This window comes from Lynx rufus, unplaced genomic scaffold (assembly GCF_022079265.1).
Source record: "Lynx rufus isolate CCGP_SWC_20201006 ecotype Redwood Valley unplaced genomic scaffold, mLynRuf1.p SCAF_4, whole genome shotgun sequence".
Taxonomy (NCBI): domain Eukaryota; kingdom Metazoa; phylum Chordata; class Mammalia; order Carnivora; family Felidae; genus Lynx; species Lynx rufus.
In genome coordinates this window covers 14396867-14413466 of record NW_025814856.1, presented here as the reverse complement: position 1 = coordinate 14413466, position 16600 = coordinate 14396867, and the positions used below count along the sequence as shown (strand labels likewise).

At 53.3% G+C, this 16600-nt stretch overlaps 1 protein-coding gene across 2 annotated transcripts; it reads right to left on the bottom strand.

Annotated features, from left to right (window-relative positions):
- Window positions 1-529: 529 nt before the first annotated feature.
- On the bottom strand, window positions 530-8468 carry CLEC3B (C-type lectin domain family 3 member B). Of its 2 annotated transcripts, none has more exons than XM_047097243.1 (4): window positions 8325-8468; window positions 7727-7943; window positions 3999-4097; window positions 530-946 (listed from the first exon to the last, which is right to left on the bottom strand). In XM_047097243.1, exons 2-4 carry the CDS (start codon window positions 7833-7835, stop codon window positions 546-548), a joined length of 609 nt encoding a protein of 202 aa, XP_046953199.1. In that variant the 5' UTR covers window positions 7836-7943; window positions 8325-8468; the 3' UTR covers window positions 530-545. The 2 variants fall into 2 exon arrangements, with proteins under 2 accessions (XP_046953199.1, XP_046953202.1); XM_047097246.1 differs by having other exon boundaries at window positions 7727-7781.
- Window positions 8469-16600: the final 8132 nt, after the last annotated feature.

Below are 16600 nucleotides of genomic sequence, written 5' to 3'. Positions count from 1 at the left end.
GAAACCCTTGGTGATGTGAACCGTGTGTGTCCAGCTCACCTTCCCTCTCCTCTCCTCTCCCCTCTGCCCCTCCCCTCTCCCCTCCTCCTTTCTCCTCCCCTCCCCCCTCCTCCTTTCTCCTCCCTTCTTTATACTTTCCCCTCCCCCTCCTCCACTTCGTCCCCTTCTCTCCCCTCCTCCCTTCTCCTCCCCTCCTTCTACTTTCCCCTCCCCCTCCTCCACTTCGTCCCCTTCTCTCCCATCCTCCCTCTCGCCTCTGCCTCTCCCCTCCTCCCTTCTCCTCCCCTCCTTCTACTTTCTCCTCCTCCCCCTCCTCCACCTCCTCTACTCCCCTCCCATCCTCCCTTCTTCCCCTCGTCCCTCCTCCTTCCTTCCCACCCTCCTCCTCCCCTCCCCCCACCTCTCCGGAGCTCCTAGCCTGGTGGGCCCAACACAGACACAGCCACTCCGGGTCCAGAGGCACCGACTTTATTTGCACCACCGACCGGGGATCCGGGCTGGGCGCCCCGGTCCCCGCACCCCCCCCCTCCCCCGCCCGCCGTTGGCTACACGATGGCGAACTGGCAGATGTAGGGCAGCTTGTCCCGGCAGCGCTTGTCGAACCACTTGCCGTTGGCCGCGCCGGACAGGGCGGCGCAGTTCTCGACCTTACCGCCGTCGGGCTGCGCCGTGATCTCCGTCTCCCAGTTCTTGTAGGCGATGTGGCCGCCGGTCATGTCCACCCAGGTGCCCTCGGCCGCCATGTCGTTGAGGCCCAGCCAGATCTCGGCCTCGGCGCCCACGCTCTGGCGCAGGTACTCGTAGAGGGCGTCGTTCTCCGAGCCCGTCTGCGGGGTGCCCAGCGTGCCCCCGCGTGAGATGCAGTCCTCGCTCGCCTCGTGGAAGGTCTTCGCCTGGGTGAAGGCCAGGAAGCACTTCATGTGCACCTTGGTGCCCTTCAGGCAGACTGCAGGGGGCAGAGATGGCCGTCACCCAAGGTCTGCAGGTTCCCGAGCCCAAGGCCGACCTCCAGGGCCAGGCCCACTCTCCTGCGGTTCCCGCCCGGCCACCCCCATGGCCCTGGAGAGCCCCCAGGCCAGAAGGGGTGCCGTGACGGACACCGATGCAGAGCCCTCGTCCCCATGCCAGAGGTGGTAAGGCTAGCCCTTCAGCTGCAGACAGCCCCTAGCTCAAGGTCAGGGCCCTTCGTGGGTGCCACCTCCAAGGCCTGGGGCACGCGGGAGTGTAAAGGCGGGGACATCTCTGCCCGAAGCGGGGGAATTCTGGAAGGCCCTGTCAGCTTGGGAGGCCATGAACCTCCTAGGAATCAGCAGGCATGGGGTGGGGGCGGTATTTGGACTGCCATATGTCAGAGACTTTGTGCCAGGAGGTCCCCACCACATCCTCACCTCAGGGGGCAAGTGGCACACAGGTTACACGGACTTTGTCCAAGCACAAAGCTTAGACATGAGAGAGAGAGACTTAGGGCCTGTTGTACAATCTGCCCACGCACCTCCCACTGTACAGAGGAGGAATCGGACACCCAGAATGGCACTGTGCTCACTGGGAACATTCCTTCGGTGTTCCCGGATACTGCCACCAACAACGGCTGATCCAACCAACATCGGTTCCCAACTCCTCTCTCTCTTGTCTGCCTCGACTACGGAGGCTGGAAAAGCTTCCTTCTTGTAATGAAGCTACTGGTGGTCCTGCAATAGAGCTCTAATCAGCAAGATGGGAATAGAAGACCTCCATTCTCCTGGTAAATGGCTGGTCCATTCTTTCTCCATCTTGCCTCAAAATGCACTCACGATGCCTGGAATTGGAGCAGCCATCTTGCGGCCGTGAGGCAAAGCTTCTGAACAAAAACTCAACAGCTACCCTCTTTCAGACTCCCTTTTTGTTTAATCTACTATGAGGTGTTCTATTACTGGAAGCCAAAACATGGTAGACCCTTCCCTTTCTAGAACTCCCTGACCCCGGCTGCTATGTTAAGCTGGTTGAAGAAAATCATTTCTCTTCAGAAATTTAGTGAGTGCTGAGGGCGGGGGTGGCTCAGTCGGTTGGACATCTGACCTTGGCTCAGGTCAGGATCTCACAGTAGTGGGTTCGAGCCCCGCGTTGGGCTCTGTGCTGACACCTCAGAGCCTGGAGCCTGCTTCAGATTCTGTGTCTCCCTCTCTCCCTGTCCTTCCCACCCCCTCTCAAAAATAAAGAAACATTCAAAAAAATGTTTTTTTAGACATTTGCTGAGTGCTGATATGTGGCAGGCACTATGTTGGGCAAGTTGGTGGAAGAGATAAGGTCGTCAAATGCAAACATGGTCCCTGTGTCCCTGGGGCTTATCATCTAGCAAAGGAGGCAGACGTAAATCAACCAATGAATATATCATTACAAACTGCAGTAAATGTGATGCAGGAAAGAACATCATTTTGTGAGGATGATAACCGAGGAGGCTGATTGAGACGAGGGGCGAGAGAGTCCTGAGACAGTGATGCCAGAAGCACGTATCAGGTGGATCTTGGGAGAGCAATTCAAGCTGCCGGAACAGCATGGACAAAGGCCCTGTGGTAGAAGGAACAGAGCGGGGCACTTCAGCGGGCCAGAAGGATGGCCGGTGTGGAGGCTTAAAGGAAAGATCTTGGTGGGAGGAAGCGTGCGCAAACCCGCCCAGTGAGAAGGATCTGGAGGTCTCCGAGGACGCAGGAGGGGAGGGGAGATCCAAGACTCAGGAGCTGGATACACCTCGGTCACCCTAAGTGAGAGGGTGGCTGTGAGCACAGGGAGGTTGGCAGATTTCCTAAGAAGGGACCAAGGTGATTCCCAGATGAGAACCTGAGAGGCAGCGGGGCAGAGCTAAGAGCGAGACTCTGCTCCTTCTGACAGTTGGCAAGACACTCAGCTTCTTGGTGGAAAATGGAGGCGGGGTCCTAGTCATAAGCCCCGCTACGTGGCTTTTCTGCGGAGAAGGAGTTCACGTACAAAAAGCACTTGGAACAGTGCCAGGCGCGCAGCAAACTCACGTTGTAAGCGTAATCTATTACCATTAGCCTGGTTCTCTGGGGCAAGGTCGCAAAGGAGTAGGCGAGTCTGAGCCGCTATGAAAGGAACGTGGTTGAGAGAGAGAGACTAGGTGGCCCAGGTAGAGCTGGGGCAGGTGGCGGAGCCCTGACCTCGCCCCCAGGCTCTGGGGCTGTGTGACGGGGTCCATCCTCGCTTGTCTGGTTAGCGCAGGGCCAGGCAGACCAAAACCCACCCTTCCTCCCACCCAGCCTGCGCAGGCTGCTTGCGTTCAGACCCTAATCTGTACTAACCGGCCAGGTGAGTGTGGGCAAGGAACAGGACCTGTCTCTGCCTTGGTTTCCCCATATTCGTTTTTTTTTTCTTTATTTACTTATTTGGAGAAAGAGAGAGAGAAAGAGAGAGAGAGAGCACAGGACGAGCAGAGGGAGAGAATCCCAAGCAGCCTCCACACCGTCAGCACGAGGCGGGGCTTGAACCCACGAACCGGGAGGTCACGATCTGACTCGGAATCAAGAGTCAGCTGCTCAACCAACGGAGCCACCCAGCCGCCCCCAGGTTTCCTTAAAATGGCTGTGATAAACCCTGCCTCAGCATCGTTACAATGATCAAGAGTGACAGCTTCAGCGAATTTGCTGACACGCAGGGGAGGCAAGCCAACTGTCCCTTAGGGCTGTGGGGGCTGGCTGAGGGGACGGTCCTCTGGGAGCTCTTTAGGAAGGCTGCTGGCTGGCTCCACAGTGCTCCTGGGGCCACGATTCCGGTTGGGTGGCAATGCACTTCCTGGGGGAGAGTCTTTGTCCTTTGAGAACATTCCCGTTTGCACACACGTCAGGGGACCTGCCCAAGAGGAAGCGGGCCGAGGAGGGCGTTCCCTGAGCCCCTCGGTTCTTGGCCTACAGCCGGGGCCCCGGTACTGGCCGCAGGCACACTGCTGGCTGCCGCCTGAGCCCTCCTCTGGCCCACACCTGCCCGGAGAGGCTGTCGTCCGCACTCACCTGTCTGCAGGGCCTGTTGTTCCTTCAGCAGGGCCACCTCCTGGGCCAGGTTGTCCAGCTGGCTCTTAAGCTCCTCAAACATCTTTGGGCTCACGACATCTAGGATGGAGACAATCACAGACGCGTGAGGAAGGCAGTTAAGGATGCGGGCCGGCAAGGACGGCGTGGGATAAACGCTACCTGTATCCACCACAAGGGGACAAAGGAAAGGACACCCCTAGACCCTGATATCTTGGACTACTTTCTCTCTGTCCCCGTTGGTGGTAGCCTAAGTCACTGTGATTTTCCATCTGCTGGGGGGAGGGGACCCATCCTTCACTTGCTCCTCCTTAAGTGAGACCTGTACATTTGTTTAGGAATATTGCTGGGGTTCAGATGGGGTCGGGGTTGGCAGGGGCTGGGGGTGCACGCCCAACGCTGCTCCCAGCTCCAGAGGAGAACAAAGCATAGGAAGCAGAGCCAGATGCCCTTGAGCCCTGCCAAGTTCACCCCCCTAGGCTGGGGCAACGGGACCAGGCCCAGCAGGGCACACGCTCCAGCCTGGGGGCTGAGTGTGACAGCACAGGTGCGTGGGCTCTGAGGTGACAAGGCTGTGAGCGGCCTGGGGCGAGTTGCTCAGTCTCTCCGAAGTCAGTTTCCTTATCTGCGAAATGGGATGCTAACAGCCCCCACCTCGGAAGACTCCGAAGAAGACTAGAGCCTAAGAGAAACAAAGGGTGTGAACAGTGCTTGTCTCTTAAATCAACCCTACTGACCCGGGGTAATGCCTCTCTTCCATCACACCGCATCACAAACAGCAAACCGAAGCCAGGAGGAAGCAACTTGCCTAAGATCTCAGAGCCAGCAGCAGGCAGGGCTGGCCCGAACCCAGGTCCACCAGGCTCCAAGCTGGGCCTTCCCCGCCCTTGTGACAGCACACGAGCAGGTTCCTGACCTGAGCCATCCTGACCACAAAGGCCGGTTGGGAGCTGGTTATGCGTGGGCCGGCAGGGGCAGGTGGGAAGTATCTTCCTGTGTGTGTGTGTGTGTGTGTGTGTGTGTAGGATGAAGGCTCTGTGGGTGGACCCTGGTCTTACTGAAATCCCAGGGGTTTCAGGAAAGGCTGCAGGGCCTGGGGTAGAGGGTGGGGAAGCGCTTCCGTGGTCCATTTAGCTGTGCCTGCATAAAGTCCAAGGTCACGAGCGATGAGGTCAGAGCCTTTGTCCACCCATAAGAGGCTTTTGCAGGGGAATCGCAGGAAACAAATGTGAGCAAGAAACATACTCGTATGTGCAGAATTTAGTGATGTAACTTATTAAATATGAGGAAAATAACGCCCAGATGAGCAAGGCAATAAAAGGGAGGGTTTGAGGCCGGCAGACTAGCCTGGTGGGGTTATGTGTGCTTCCTGCTGGGCCTCGGCCGGTTCACTCGTTCCTGGGATCCTCAATCCTGGCGGCTCCTTGGAATCACTGGAGATTTGGGGAAGACACAGATGCCTCCCGCCTCCTCCCCTCCCCCCCCGTGCATCCAGCATTTCCAGGGGTTGGGACCCAGGCTCTGGACTGTAATGTATTCCCCCGCCCCCAGATGGCGCTGGTGCCCGAGTGAGAACCACCAAGGTTTTTGCTCCGATTGGCACCTTAAGAGCAGTGCTGGCGATCCTTTGTCAGGAGGCTCAGCACGTGTATTGGCCCCCCGTGGAGAAGCATTCCGGAAGCATTTGCTGTGTATGTGGGCAATCGGTGGAAGGAAGAAAAACCAGGGTGAGTCAGAACACTGAAGCGGGGCTCAGGGAGAGGCCGGGGCTGTGGTCACTGTCAGCTGTTCTGCCGGCCTCCAGGGTCCAGGGCCTCCAGGGGCCGCCACGGAGACCACCTGGGGCCAGGGTTCGAGTGCGACAGCTGGAGAGGGCCAAGGCATCATCTGGTCTGACCTCCTTTCTCAAATGACAGAACACATGGCTCACGTGATTAAATAAATACTAAATCTTTGGTAGTTGAGAAATCAGCAACTCTTTCCACATGTAAAAATTCTATAATTTGCCTTTGGAACTGTGTGTCCTTTTACAAAGACCTCTACGTGGCAGTTTTAGCCAAGGCTCATGGACACAACCATGCAGGGTATTGACTCTTCTCTTTTTACTGACAATTTTGTAGAAGGTAATATCTGCATATAACTTTTTAAAAACCCAAACCGTTCAAAATATCAGTCGCCTTTCCAACTGAGATTGCTGTCAGCTACCCAGTTTTTCTTCCCAGAGGTAATCACTGTCACTAACTCTTGTGGAGCCTTCCAGAAAAATTCTACCCATATAAAAGTAAATGTGTACGTGTATATAAATCTGCTTTTCAAAATAAATGCCAGCAGGGTATCCATTCTGTTTTGAACTTTTAAAAAATGTCTATTTATTTTGCGAGACAAAGAGAGAGTGCAGGGGGAGGGGCAGAGAGAGAGGGAAAGGGAAAATTCCAAGCAGGCTCTGCACTGTCAGCACAGAGACTGACGTGGGGCTCGAACCCACAAACCGTGAAATCATGACCTGAGCTGAAGTCAAGAGTCAGATGCTTAGGGCGCCTGGATGACTCGGTTAAGTCTCCAACTTCAGCTCAGGTCATGGTCTCTCGGTTCATGAGTTCAAACCCCGAGTTGGGCTCTGTGCTGATAGCTCGGAACCTGGAGCCTGCTTCGGATTCTGTGTCTCCCTCTCTCTCTGCCCCTCCCCCCCCCCACCCCCACCCCGGCTCTCTCTCTCTCAAATATAAATAAACGTAAAAAAAAGAGTCAAATGCTTCGCCAACTGAGCCACAGCCCTGTGGGTCTCCACTGTCCCAAGGCACCTTTCCACACTCCACCAGTCCCTGGCCAATGGGCAGCTGTCGTTTACGGAGGAGGCTCAGAGAGGGGCCGGAATGTGGCCCACGCCCCCTTGCCTTGCCTTTTCCATGTTCTTGGCTCCAGCCTGTCTGTTTCTCTGCCTAAATCCACAATCTCATCCCCTGGAACTCTCTCTCTCGGAGCCTCTGAGCCCTATGGGGGTGACAGCCCGGTTCATTGCCATGGCATTTCACTAATGTTGTCTCAACACAGCCTGGGGTGACCTCACCACAGGAAGGGCTCCAAGGGCAGGCCGTGCAGCAGCCAAGGCGACCCAAAGATACCCCAAACCCAGAGGCAACAGAAGGAACACGAACCCGTCTCTGGTGTCCTCGTTGGGGGTTGCACATTTTTGTTTCCTCAAGGCTGTGAGATGCACTATCACACAGAGAATTAACTTGGTCCTTTTATTCCCCCCCTGCACCTAAAGTATATCCCACGCGCCAGGCACTGGGCTCGGCACTTGCATGTTTGGGATCATGAAATCCTAACCAGAAGCCTTTCAGCAAATGCCACGCTCCCCATCTTAGAGCTGAGTGACCGCAGTTTCGGAGATCACAAAGTAGAGCCCACTGGCACTGCCAGACCAAAGGTTTGATTTCTTCAACGTATTTGGGGCGGGGGTGGGGAGTGGGTGTCAGTTTAGGTGATCTGGAAGGTTCTTTCCCAATCTGAGGGCCAACGATGCTTACGATGCTGACAACCGCCCCCGGTATTGGAGAAGTCTCCCCGGGCTTCAAGCGTACCTCACTAAGGTTCCCAGGACTTATGAAGAAGGAAAATGAAGGTGGGGAGGAAAGCAGGAAGAGCAGAAAAGGACAGGGTGACCGGCTCCCTGGAAGATGGGGGAGGCGCCCTGTCCCCCTCCTTACCTTTCCTGACGTTTGCAGCCTTCTTGACCTTGGGGGTTGGCGGCTCGGTGGTGACCTGGGTCAGGAGGGAAAAGAGGCAGAGGAGCAGGTAGGTCCCCCACAGTTCCATGCTGCTGCACTGGCCTGGGTCGGAGAGCAGTGGCGGCCGCGGCCCAGCCCGCACGTCTTAAGGCAGCGGCCACAGGGACTTCTGTCCAGGAAACCCTCCCAGACTTGGCTGCGGGCGTGCCAAGAAAGAAAAAAAAAAAAAAGCCTGCAAAAAAGGAAGGCCTGGGAGAGCCTCGCTGCCCAGGGAACACCCACCCGGCATCCTGGCCCTGCCTTCTAAAACAGAATCCCTATTTTCTAGGATTCTGAAAAAGACACGATACTTGTCAGAGCTCACATCTGCGGAGCAGTTACCTTGGGCAAGCGCAGGGTCGTGTGCTGCCCTGGCATTAGCTCATGGAGGGCTCGTACCGGCAACACGAGGGAGGTACTGTCATCTCCCCAGTTTCTAGTTGAGGAAACTGAGGCCCAGAGAGGTGAAGGAACCTGCCCCAGCTACGCAGGGGCAGTGCCGGTGTTTGAACCCAAATGGGGGGACTCCAAAACTTACCAGTTCTGGAGGCCTCTTTCCAGCGTGGCCTGGGGCTGACTGCCTGATTGCGTAGAATGTTTGTTATGATCGAGGCGCCTGGACGGCTCAGTCAGTTAAGCATCCGACTCTTGGTGATGGCTCAGGTCATGATCTCGTGGTTCGTGGGATTGAGCCCCGCATCGGGCTCTGCACTGCTGGTGGGGGGCCTGCTTGAGATTCTTTCTCTCCCTCTGTCTCTGCCCCTACCCCACTCGTGTGTCCTCTCTCCCTCAAAATAAATAAATAAACTTAAAAAAAAAAAAAAAAAAAGCATTCAACTCTTGATTTCGGCTCAGGTCGTGAGTTCAAGCCCCGAGTCGGGCTCTGGGCTGACACTGCAGAGCCTGCTTGGGATTCTCTCTCTCTCCCGCTTTCTCTGCCCTTCCCCACCCCCTTGCAAAATAAATAAATAAACGTAAAAAAAAGAATGTTTGTTGTGATTATTTTGCAGTTCTGTCTCTAGACGCTTGGTGCGTTTTTGATTAAGAGTACAAGGAAGTCCTCTCCTTTCTTCACATTCTGTTTCTTGACCATCCCGTCCTGAAGCAGAGGTGGCCCCAGGGGGAGAGTGGAAGGTGTGCTGCCCCAGAGAGGGAGCGGGGAGAAAAGAATATCCTGGCCCTGCAGGGTGCAGAGGGGCATGGGGGATGGGAGCAGAGGCCCTGCATGGAGTCCAAGCCAGGGAAGGAGGGGATCCTGCACAGGAGGCGGGGGTGGCAGGGATTGAGAGGTAGGGTACATACAGGGGCACCCGTCGAATAAGCACATCTATCAAAGACAACGGGAACCAGGTTTCTCATGATCAGAGAAGTACAAATATGGAGACAGAGACAACGAGAATGAATTGTGTGGTGTAGGATGAAAATCAAAGCTATGGATGTGTCAGGGTGGACTTCAACATGTAAAGACGAACCCATACATTTAACAGAAGGGTTTTTTTTTTTAATTTTTTTAATGTTTATTTATTTTTGACGGAGAGAGAGAGAGAGACAGAGAGACAGAGCATGAGTGGGGGAGGGGCAGACAGAGAGGGAGACATAGAATCCGAAGCAGGCTCCAGGCTCCGAGCTGTCAACACAGAGCCCCCGACATGGGGCTCGGACCCACAAACTGCGAGATCATGACCTCAGCCAAAGTTGGCTGCTGAGCCGACTGGGCTACCCAGGTGCCCCACATTTTCTTAAGATACCTTTCCTTGTTGACGCTGAGGTCTTTAATCCATCTGGGTCTTTAACCCGTACATTTAGATGGAAATGCGCACATCTGTTCCCTAGCCATCCCTGGGGGGCCGTGGAGCAGGGACCCCCTCCTCCAAGGCCTCAAGCCCTCCTAGCCTCCAAGTACTGGCTTCGAAACACAGCCTCCCATGAAAAGCCACCAGAGCACCTGGGAGACAGGCCTGATTCCAGGGCTGGGGCAGGGAAAGTCGAAAAGGAGCCCAGAACAACTTGTTTGGCCAGATAGCAGGAAAGTGCTTAAGGAATGATGGGAACGTGCCAGCAGCACAGGGAGCCAGCTCGGGGGAGCTTCCGGGGGGCCGAAAGTCAGCAAAAGAGCGATAGCAACACGGAGTAGGAGAGCTGAGCACGCACAGACGTAAATAAGCAAATGAATCCACTGCAAATCTGATGAAGAACGGGCTCTATTCATAGACTCAAATTACTTGGCCATAAAATACTTACCACTTACCAAGAGAAAAAGAGAAAGCGCACGGGGAAGGAGCCTGGCCGCCACCAACCTTCGTCAAGTGAGCAGAGTAAAAGCATCAGGGATCGAGGGACAGACGGAAAGCACGCAGACCCCCACCCCCACCCCCATGTCCAGGAGATTCCTGCCAAAGAAACATCACACGGACCCAACTGAGCGGCCTTCTGCAAAACTGTGCTCTTTAAAACTGGCCAGACTGTGATTGAGGAACCGTCTCGGACTGAAGGAGACTGAAGGCACAGAACAGCAGACGCAGCCTGGGATTCTGGCCCCTTCCGCTCGCAAGGGTGCCACCGAACCAGTCAGAGAAACCCGAGCAGCACGTGGCTGTGACGTGTCCCTGCTGCTGTCCCGAATTGGACGGTGCGCTGTGATTCCGTAGGACGGATTCAGTGGCCTTGCCTGGAGGAGACACACACTGTCGGATGAAGCCAGTGATGGGGCACCGGGCTGACAACTTACAAATGACTAAGGGGGCAAATGGTCTTCCTGCTGGAATAGACGATTTTCTGTGAGCTTAAGATTGTTCAAAAAGAAAACACAGTACTATGTAATTTGGGCTTTTCTTCCAGGGAGCCTGCCTTAACCCCATTAGATTTTGGCAGGGACTTGTCTGCGGCAGGGCGGGGCTGGCCCCAGGCACTGTGGTGGCCCAGGGCGGGAGCTGGGGGCAGGCAGCAAGCACTGGGGGACCCTTTGGTGACACCGTGCTCCCCATCTCCTGTGCTCAGGGCGGGAGAGGATTTTAGAGGTGCAGGTGGGCCCTCGGGGAGACAAGTTGGGGCCACGGAGCACCCAGTCCAAAAGGGAGCCTTGCTTCCTGGAACTCTGGGTGGGTTCTTCGGCAGCAGGGAAATGGAAGGAGTTTGTTCCAAACACAGGGCAGCCAGAGGTACCACGTTCACCATGAGCTTGGCTGTAGAGGCCTTGCCCTAGGTATACTGGGGAGGAGGCCCCAGAAAAGCTCTGCCGTGGCAATTCAGAAAACTGGAGCCCCTTGCTCCGTGTCTTGTCACGCAGGAGCCACACAGGAGCCACGCTGTGCCAGGACACGGCTGGAACTGTTAGCGTCCCATTAGTCCCTCATTCCCTCCGTGATGTGCCTGGGCATCGGGGTTCAATATGAGGGGCCCGCTGTGCCATTGGGACTGAGGGACTATGCTGGGGTCTCCCAGGGCACCTAACGGGGTGGAGCGCGGGGGTGGGAAGGAAGGCAGCCCCCAGCTGAGGGGGGGACCACAGAGGGAAGGGGAGGGGACAGGAGGAAGAAGAAGGGGAGGGGACAGGAGTGGACAGCGCTCCTGGTGGACAGAACCCTGCACATTCTCCATCCTGAACACTAATGGGGGTGGGGATGGGGAAGAAATAAAGCCGCAGATGTAGACAGGGCAGACCTCAAAGCGCTGCTCGAGCCAACCTTAAACTTTGGACACAGACCGGGGCCTGGGGAGGTAGCAGGGACACATTCAGCCTCTGTCCAGCTTTAGCGCCCCCAAGCGAGGCTAATGGGGGAGTGCGACTCTCTCCTACGTAACCTGGGAGGTGAACTCTCTGTTCTCCAGAAAGGAGGCTTGCTTAGAGAGTTTTCTAGTAAGTGGTGAGCAGTATCTGTTTTTTTTTTTTCACCCTGCAGCTTTTCGTCGGTGTGTGTGCATGTGTGTGTGCAATACACGGAGCCCCTCTGCAAGCAACTGGGAGTCAGTGTGCTGTTAAAATGACTTATGGAGGGGCGCCTGGGTGGCTCAGTCGGTTAAGCATCCAACTCTTGGTTTTGGCTCAGGTCATGATCTCACGGTTGGTGAGTTTGAGCCCCGCATCAGGCTCTGCCCTGACAGTGTGGAGCCTGCTGGGGATTCTCTCTCTCCCTCTCTCTCTGCCCCTCCCCTGCTCATTCTCTCTCTCTCTAAACTTTTAAAAAGTTAAATCAAATAAAATGACTTACATAAAATCGCGACAGGGAAGGTGTCTTTTGCCTTGGGGTCTCCCCAGGTGTAGGCTTGGCATGTCTCCCAAAGGGGGTCTACGCAGCCCTGGAGATACACCCACAGCCCTAAGAGAAGACAAGTTCATCGCACACTTAAAATTGTTTTTAATGTCTATTTATTTTTGAGAAAGAGAATGGGAGCCGGGTAGGGGCAGAGAGAGAGGGAGACACGGAATCCGAAACAGGCTCTAGGCTCTGAGCTGGCGGCACAGAGCCTGATGGCAGGGCTTGAACTCACAGACCGTGAGATCGTGACGTGAGCTGAAATCAGGAGTCGGCTGCTCAACCGCCTGCGCCACCCAGGCACCCCATCAGAATGATGCTTTAAAGGGGAGTCCCGTCTTGTGAACAGCATTTGCCGTGCATGGTTGTGTGTGTTAGAAGGGCGATATCGTTAACGGCAAACATTTAAGATACATCACTATTTTTGTAAACCTATTTTGACATTTCATCATTTTTTAATTGCTTCAGTGGGCCTCAGAAAATACAAGCGGCCCACTGTCTCTCAGCCTCTGAGTTAAAAAGCAGGTTGGAAGATGCAGTCTGGTATCTTAATGAGGGATGCCCCCTTTCCATTGACCCTCTCAGATTCCCTGGACTCGCTTAAACCCCTCCTGGGACGGGCACCTCACTACTCTGCAAAGCAGCTGGTCCATCATCAGAGTCTCGGCTTGCTGTGAAGTTTCCCTGCAGTGAGGCAGGGGGGCAATCCCGGAAGAGGCCAGCAAATACCTAAAACTGGCCATTGTGACCCTTCTCGGTGTTTCTTTTTCCCTTTTGCTCCCATCTTCCTCTACAATACGGTTCCTGGACCTTTTTTAACCTTCTGGAAAATCACCTTTCAACAGAATTCTGCTTGTTACTTGTTTTCATTATGGTTCAGCTCCCAGAGCAATACATGTTCTCGAGGGGCCTGCCTGTGGTCAGAATGGTCACTGTTCAAAAAGACACGGACTCATGGGCTCTCTGCTTCATTTGTTGCCAATGTCGAGCTCACAGCCATTAAAATATCCGGCTCCCCTTGTCCACCGCCCACTGTCCCTGGCCAGGTGAGGCCCACCATTGTGGTCACCTGTGATGGACTCACGGACAGCCCTGGTGGAATTGATGGATTCGATTCTCCCAGAATGAAAGACCTCCTCTGCTGGCCCTGGCTGTGAGGCCTCGGCCAGGCGGAAGAGCAAGTCGGGGATGGTTTCAGCCAGGAGAGTCGTGCTACTGTTCACGAGTGACCGCCTCCCTCCCCTGGGACATGTCCATGCACTAACACCCGGCCTTCAGGGTCTAATCTTTTCGTGCCAATTTCCCTGAACAAAGAATGATCTTGATAACAAAGCCCAGAGGCAGAAAAACCAGGAGAGCTCTAAAGGGCATATTTTTGTTTTTAAGTAAGGTTTTTTGGTTTTTGGTTTTTTTCCATCTCCAAAGCTGTTGGAAGTCTGAGTTATATAAAACGAACCCTGGCCACCCCACCCATGTCAGCCCAAACACCACGAAAACTTCCATGGTCCAACATGGAGCCATCCCCCACCCCCTACCCTCGTCCTGCACAGCTGTTTCCTTTTAGTTTCGCTGGCCCTGTATCAACAGAAATGTGGCCCGCCTGTGGAGGCAGAGAACTTTCCAGACTCTCTTCAAAGGTAAGAGCATGAAGGGTACACACCTCCAAAAATATTGCAAAGGCAGTCTCAGCCCTTCGTCAAAACCAAAGACAAATGGCTTATAACCTTGGCCTCCAGGACCCTCTCATCAGGACAGTCATTTGTTCCTTTTCAAACCTGGTTGGCCTGGTGCTGTCATGCATTCAACCAGTATCGCCAGGCCCTGGGGCACACAACACTGGGAGAGGCGATACACCACCTAGCCAAGTTCTTGGCTCTTAGGGGGCTCACGTTCCTTGGTTGTCTTGTCTCTAAGGTCAACAATGCCCCAATGAAGAGAGCACTGGCGTCCTGGATTTCAAACCCAGCTCAGACATCTGGCACTTGGATCCTTTGGGGCAAGTTATTCAAGACCCAGATTCCTCGTCCATAAAATGGGACAATAATCTCTCTCCCACCTACACATGGGATCCTTGCAAGGACACACACAGACCCCAGGTGTGAGGCAGGCTGGCGACTTGCAAAGGTGTGGAAAGAGGAGGACTGGTCTGAGAAGGCACATGGTCCTCAGGGCTCAATGGCATCTGTCCCTCCCTTTATTCTGTCCAGTCCAGGGGCAAGACAGTAAATCATCTGATTTGTAAATTTGCGAAGGATAAACTAGGCATGCTCAGCCCAGTTATAATCTTGGCTATAAAAGCATACACAAGAAGAAACAGAAAACCTGATTAGCTCTATAGGATACAACAGATTTCAATCTACCTTACTAAAAGTCCCTGCCTCCCCAGATAGCCTAAGAATTCAACAAATGTAAACCTGGCTGTGTTATTAGGGATCATGAGGTTTCCAAATCATCACCCTAGCCCTGCATAATCTTGCCAGGTTTTGCTGGTTTCTCCCACCCGCCTCCCATTAGGATCCTTCTATGTGCACCAAATCTGATCCTTAGTGCACGGGCAGAACCTGCAAATATCCCCAGGGAAGAAAATGGCTGATGATGGCCTGATCGCTTCTGATCTCTCCCTTCTCTGGAATTAAAAAAAAACAAACAAACAACTTTTGGCTTCATTAGTTTTCTCTATTGATCTCCTGTTTTCAATTCCACTGATTTCTGCTCTCATTCTTGTTATTTCTCTTCTTCTGCTTACTTTGGGCTTAATCTGCTTTTCTTTTTCTAAGATGGAAGCTTAGCTGACTGATTTTGGATCTTTCTTCTTTTCTAATAATATGCATTCAATTGCTATAACTTTCCCTCTAAGCCCTGCTTTAGCTGCATCCCACAAATTTTGATAGGTTGTGCTTACATCTTCATTTAGTTCAAAATATTTTTTTAATTTCACTTGAGATTTCTTCTTTGGCCCATGTGTTAACTTAGAAGTGTGTTGTTTAATCCCCGAGTATTTGGGGACTTCCCAGTTATCTTTCTGTAATTGATTTCTCGTTTAATTCCGTTGTGGTCTGACAGCAGAACGTTGTGTGACTTCTATGCTTTTACATTTGTTAAGGTGTGTGTTATGGCCCAGAATGTGGTCTATCTTGGCGAATGTTCCATGCGGGCTTGGGAAAAATGTATATTCAGCTGTTGATGAAGTAGTCTATACAGGTTCTTTATACCCAGTTGACTGAAGGATATGTGGTTTGGTGTCTGACATTAATTTGGGAGAAATCTTCGGTCATTACTGTCTCAAATATTTCTACTGTTCTTTTCCCTCTTTTTCTGGTATTTCCATCATGCCTATGTTACACCTTTTATCATTGTCCTATATCCCTTGATATTCCATTCTGTTTCTCAAGTATTTGTTCTCTTTGCTTTTCATTTTGGGAGGTTTCTATTGATATATCCTCAGGCTCACAGATTCTTTCCTCTACCATGTCCAGCCTGCAGATAAACCTGTAAGGCATTCTTCATTTCTGTTACAGCATTTTTATCCCTAGCAATTCTTTTTGGTTCTTTCTTAGGATTTCCAGCTCTGTGCTTACATTTCCCATCTGTTCTTGCATGCTGTCTACTTTATCCATTAGATCCCTTACATATTAATCATGGTTGTTTTAAATCCCCAGTCTGTTAATTCCAATATCCCTGCCAAGTCTGGTTCTGGTGCCTGCTCTTTTTGTCCAAAGTGTGTTTTTTGCTTTTTAGCATGCCTCATACTTTTCACTTCATGCACAAACACAATGTCCTGGGTAAAAAGGAACTGCCAGAAATAGGCTGATGAGGGGAAGTGATCTGTGGTGTGACCAGGTCTCTTAGTGTGCCTCTCCTCCTGGACTGTGAACTTCACGCTGCTTCTCAGCTACCTGACTCTGACTAGCCCCCTCACACACATACACCCCTAGGTGAGACAGAGCTGTCCACACTGAGCCTCCAGCAATCTACCAGTTATAATGCAGGTTTCCCTCCCCTGGGCCGGTTCCCTTATTGGTTTCCAGGAAGTTGTGGCTCTTTGTTGCTCTCTCCAATTTGGGGAGCAGTGGTTTGCCCTGTGACCTCACCGCTCTTACGCATCCAAGAAGAGTTGTTGCCTTTTCTATGTGTGTTCAGTTCTGGCATCTCCTCCTCATTTACTTCAGGTCCGAACTTCAGGGGGCTACCCCAGCAGGGAACTAGCAACAAGTCGGACCTCCTTACCAGGACATGAAATCTTTTCAGCCATAGCCCTGGTCCAATACCCTCAAGACCCACTCCTATTCCCACCTCCCTGGTACATGCCAAGCCAGGTCTTGCAATTATTTTGGTGGTCACGTGTTTCTTCCGGGAAATGGCTGCTCTCCTTCAGCCAGGGGGCGGGGGCTTCTTCTGTCTGCCCAAAGCATTCAGGGAAATACTGGGGATGAAAATCCTGTCTTTATCCCAGGTCTCGGTCCCTTTCTCTCCTGACAAAAGCCCTGACTTTGGCCAAGGAGGCAGCCTGTCTCCTTCGCAGCTCTGCCAGTCATGCACAAGAACATCCTGGGTCTGAATG

Coding starts and splice junctions, on each gene's coding strand:
- CLEC3B (XM_047097243.1), bottom strand. CDS start 7,835: ATGGAACTGTGGGGGACCTACCTGCTCCTCTGCCTCTTTTCCCTCCTG. Junction 4,098..7,726: donor GGCTGCAAACGTCAGGAAAG/GTAAGGAGGGGG, acceptor TCTCCATCCTAG/ATGTCGTGAGCCCAAAGATG. Junction 947..3,998: donor ACAACAGGCCCTGCAGACAG/GTGAGTGCGGAC, acceptor TGCCCCCTGCAG/TCTGCCTGAAGGGCACCAAG.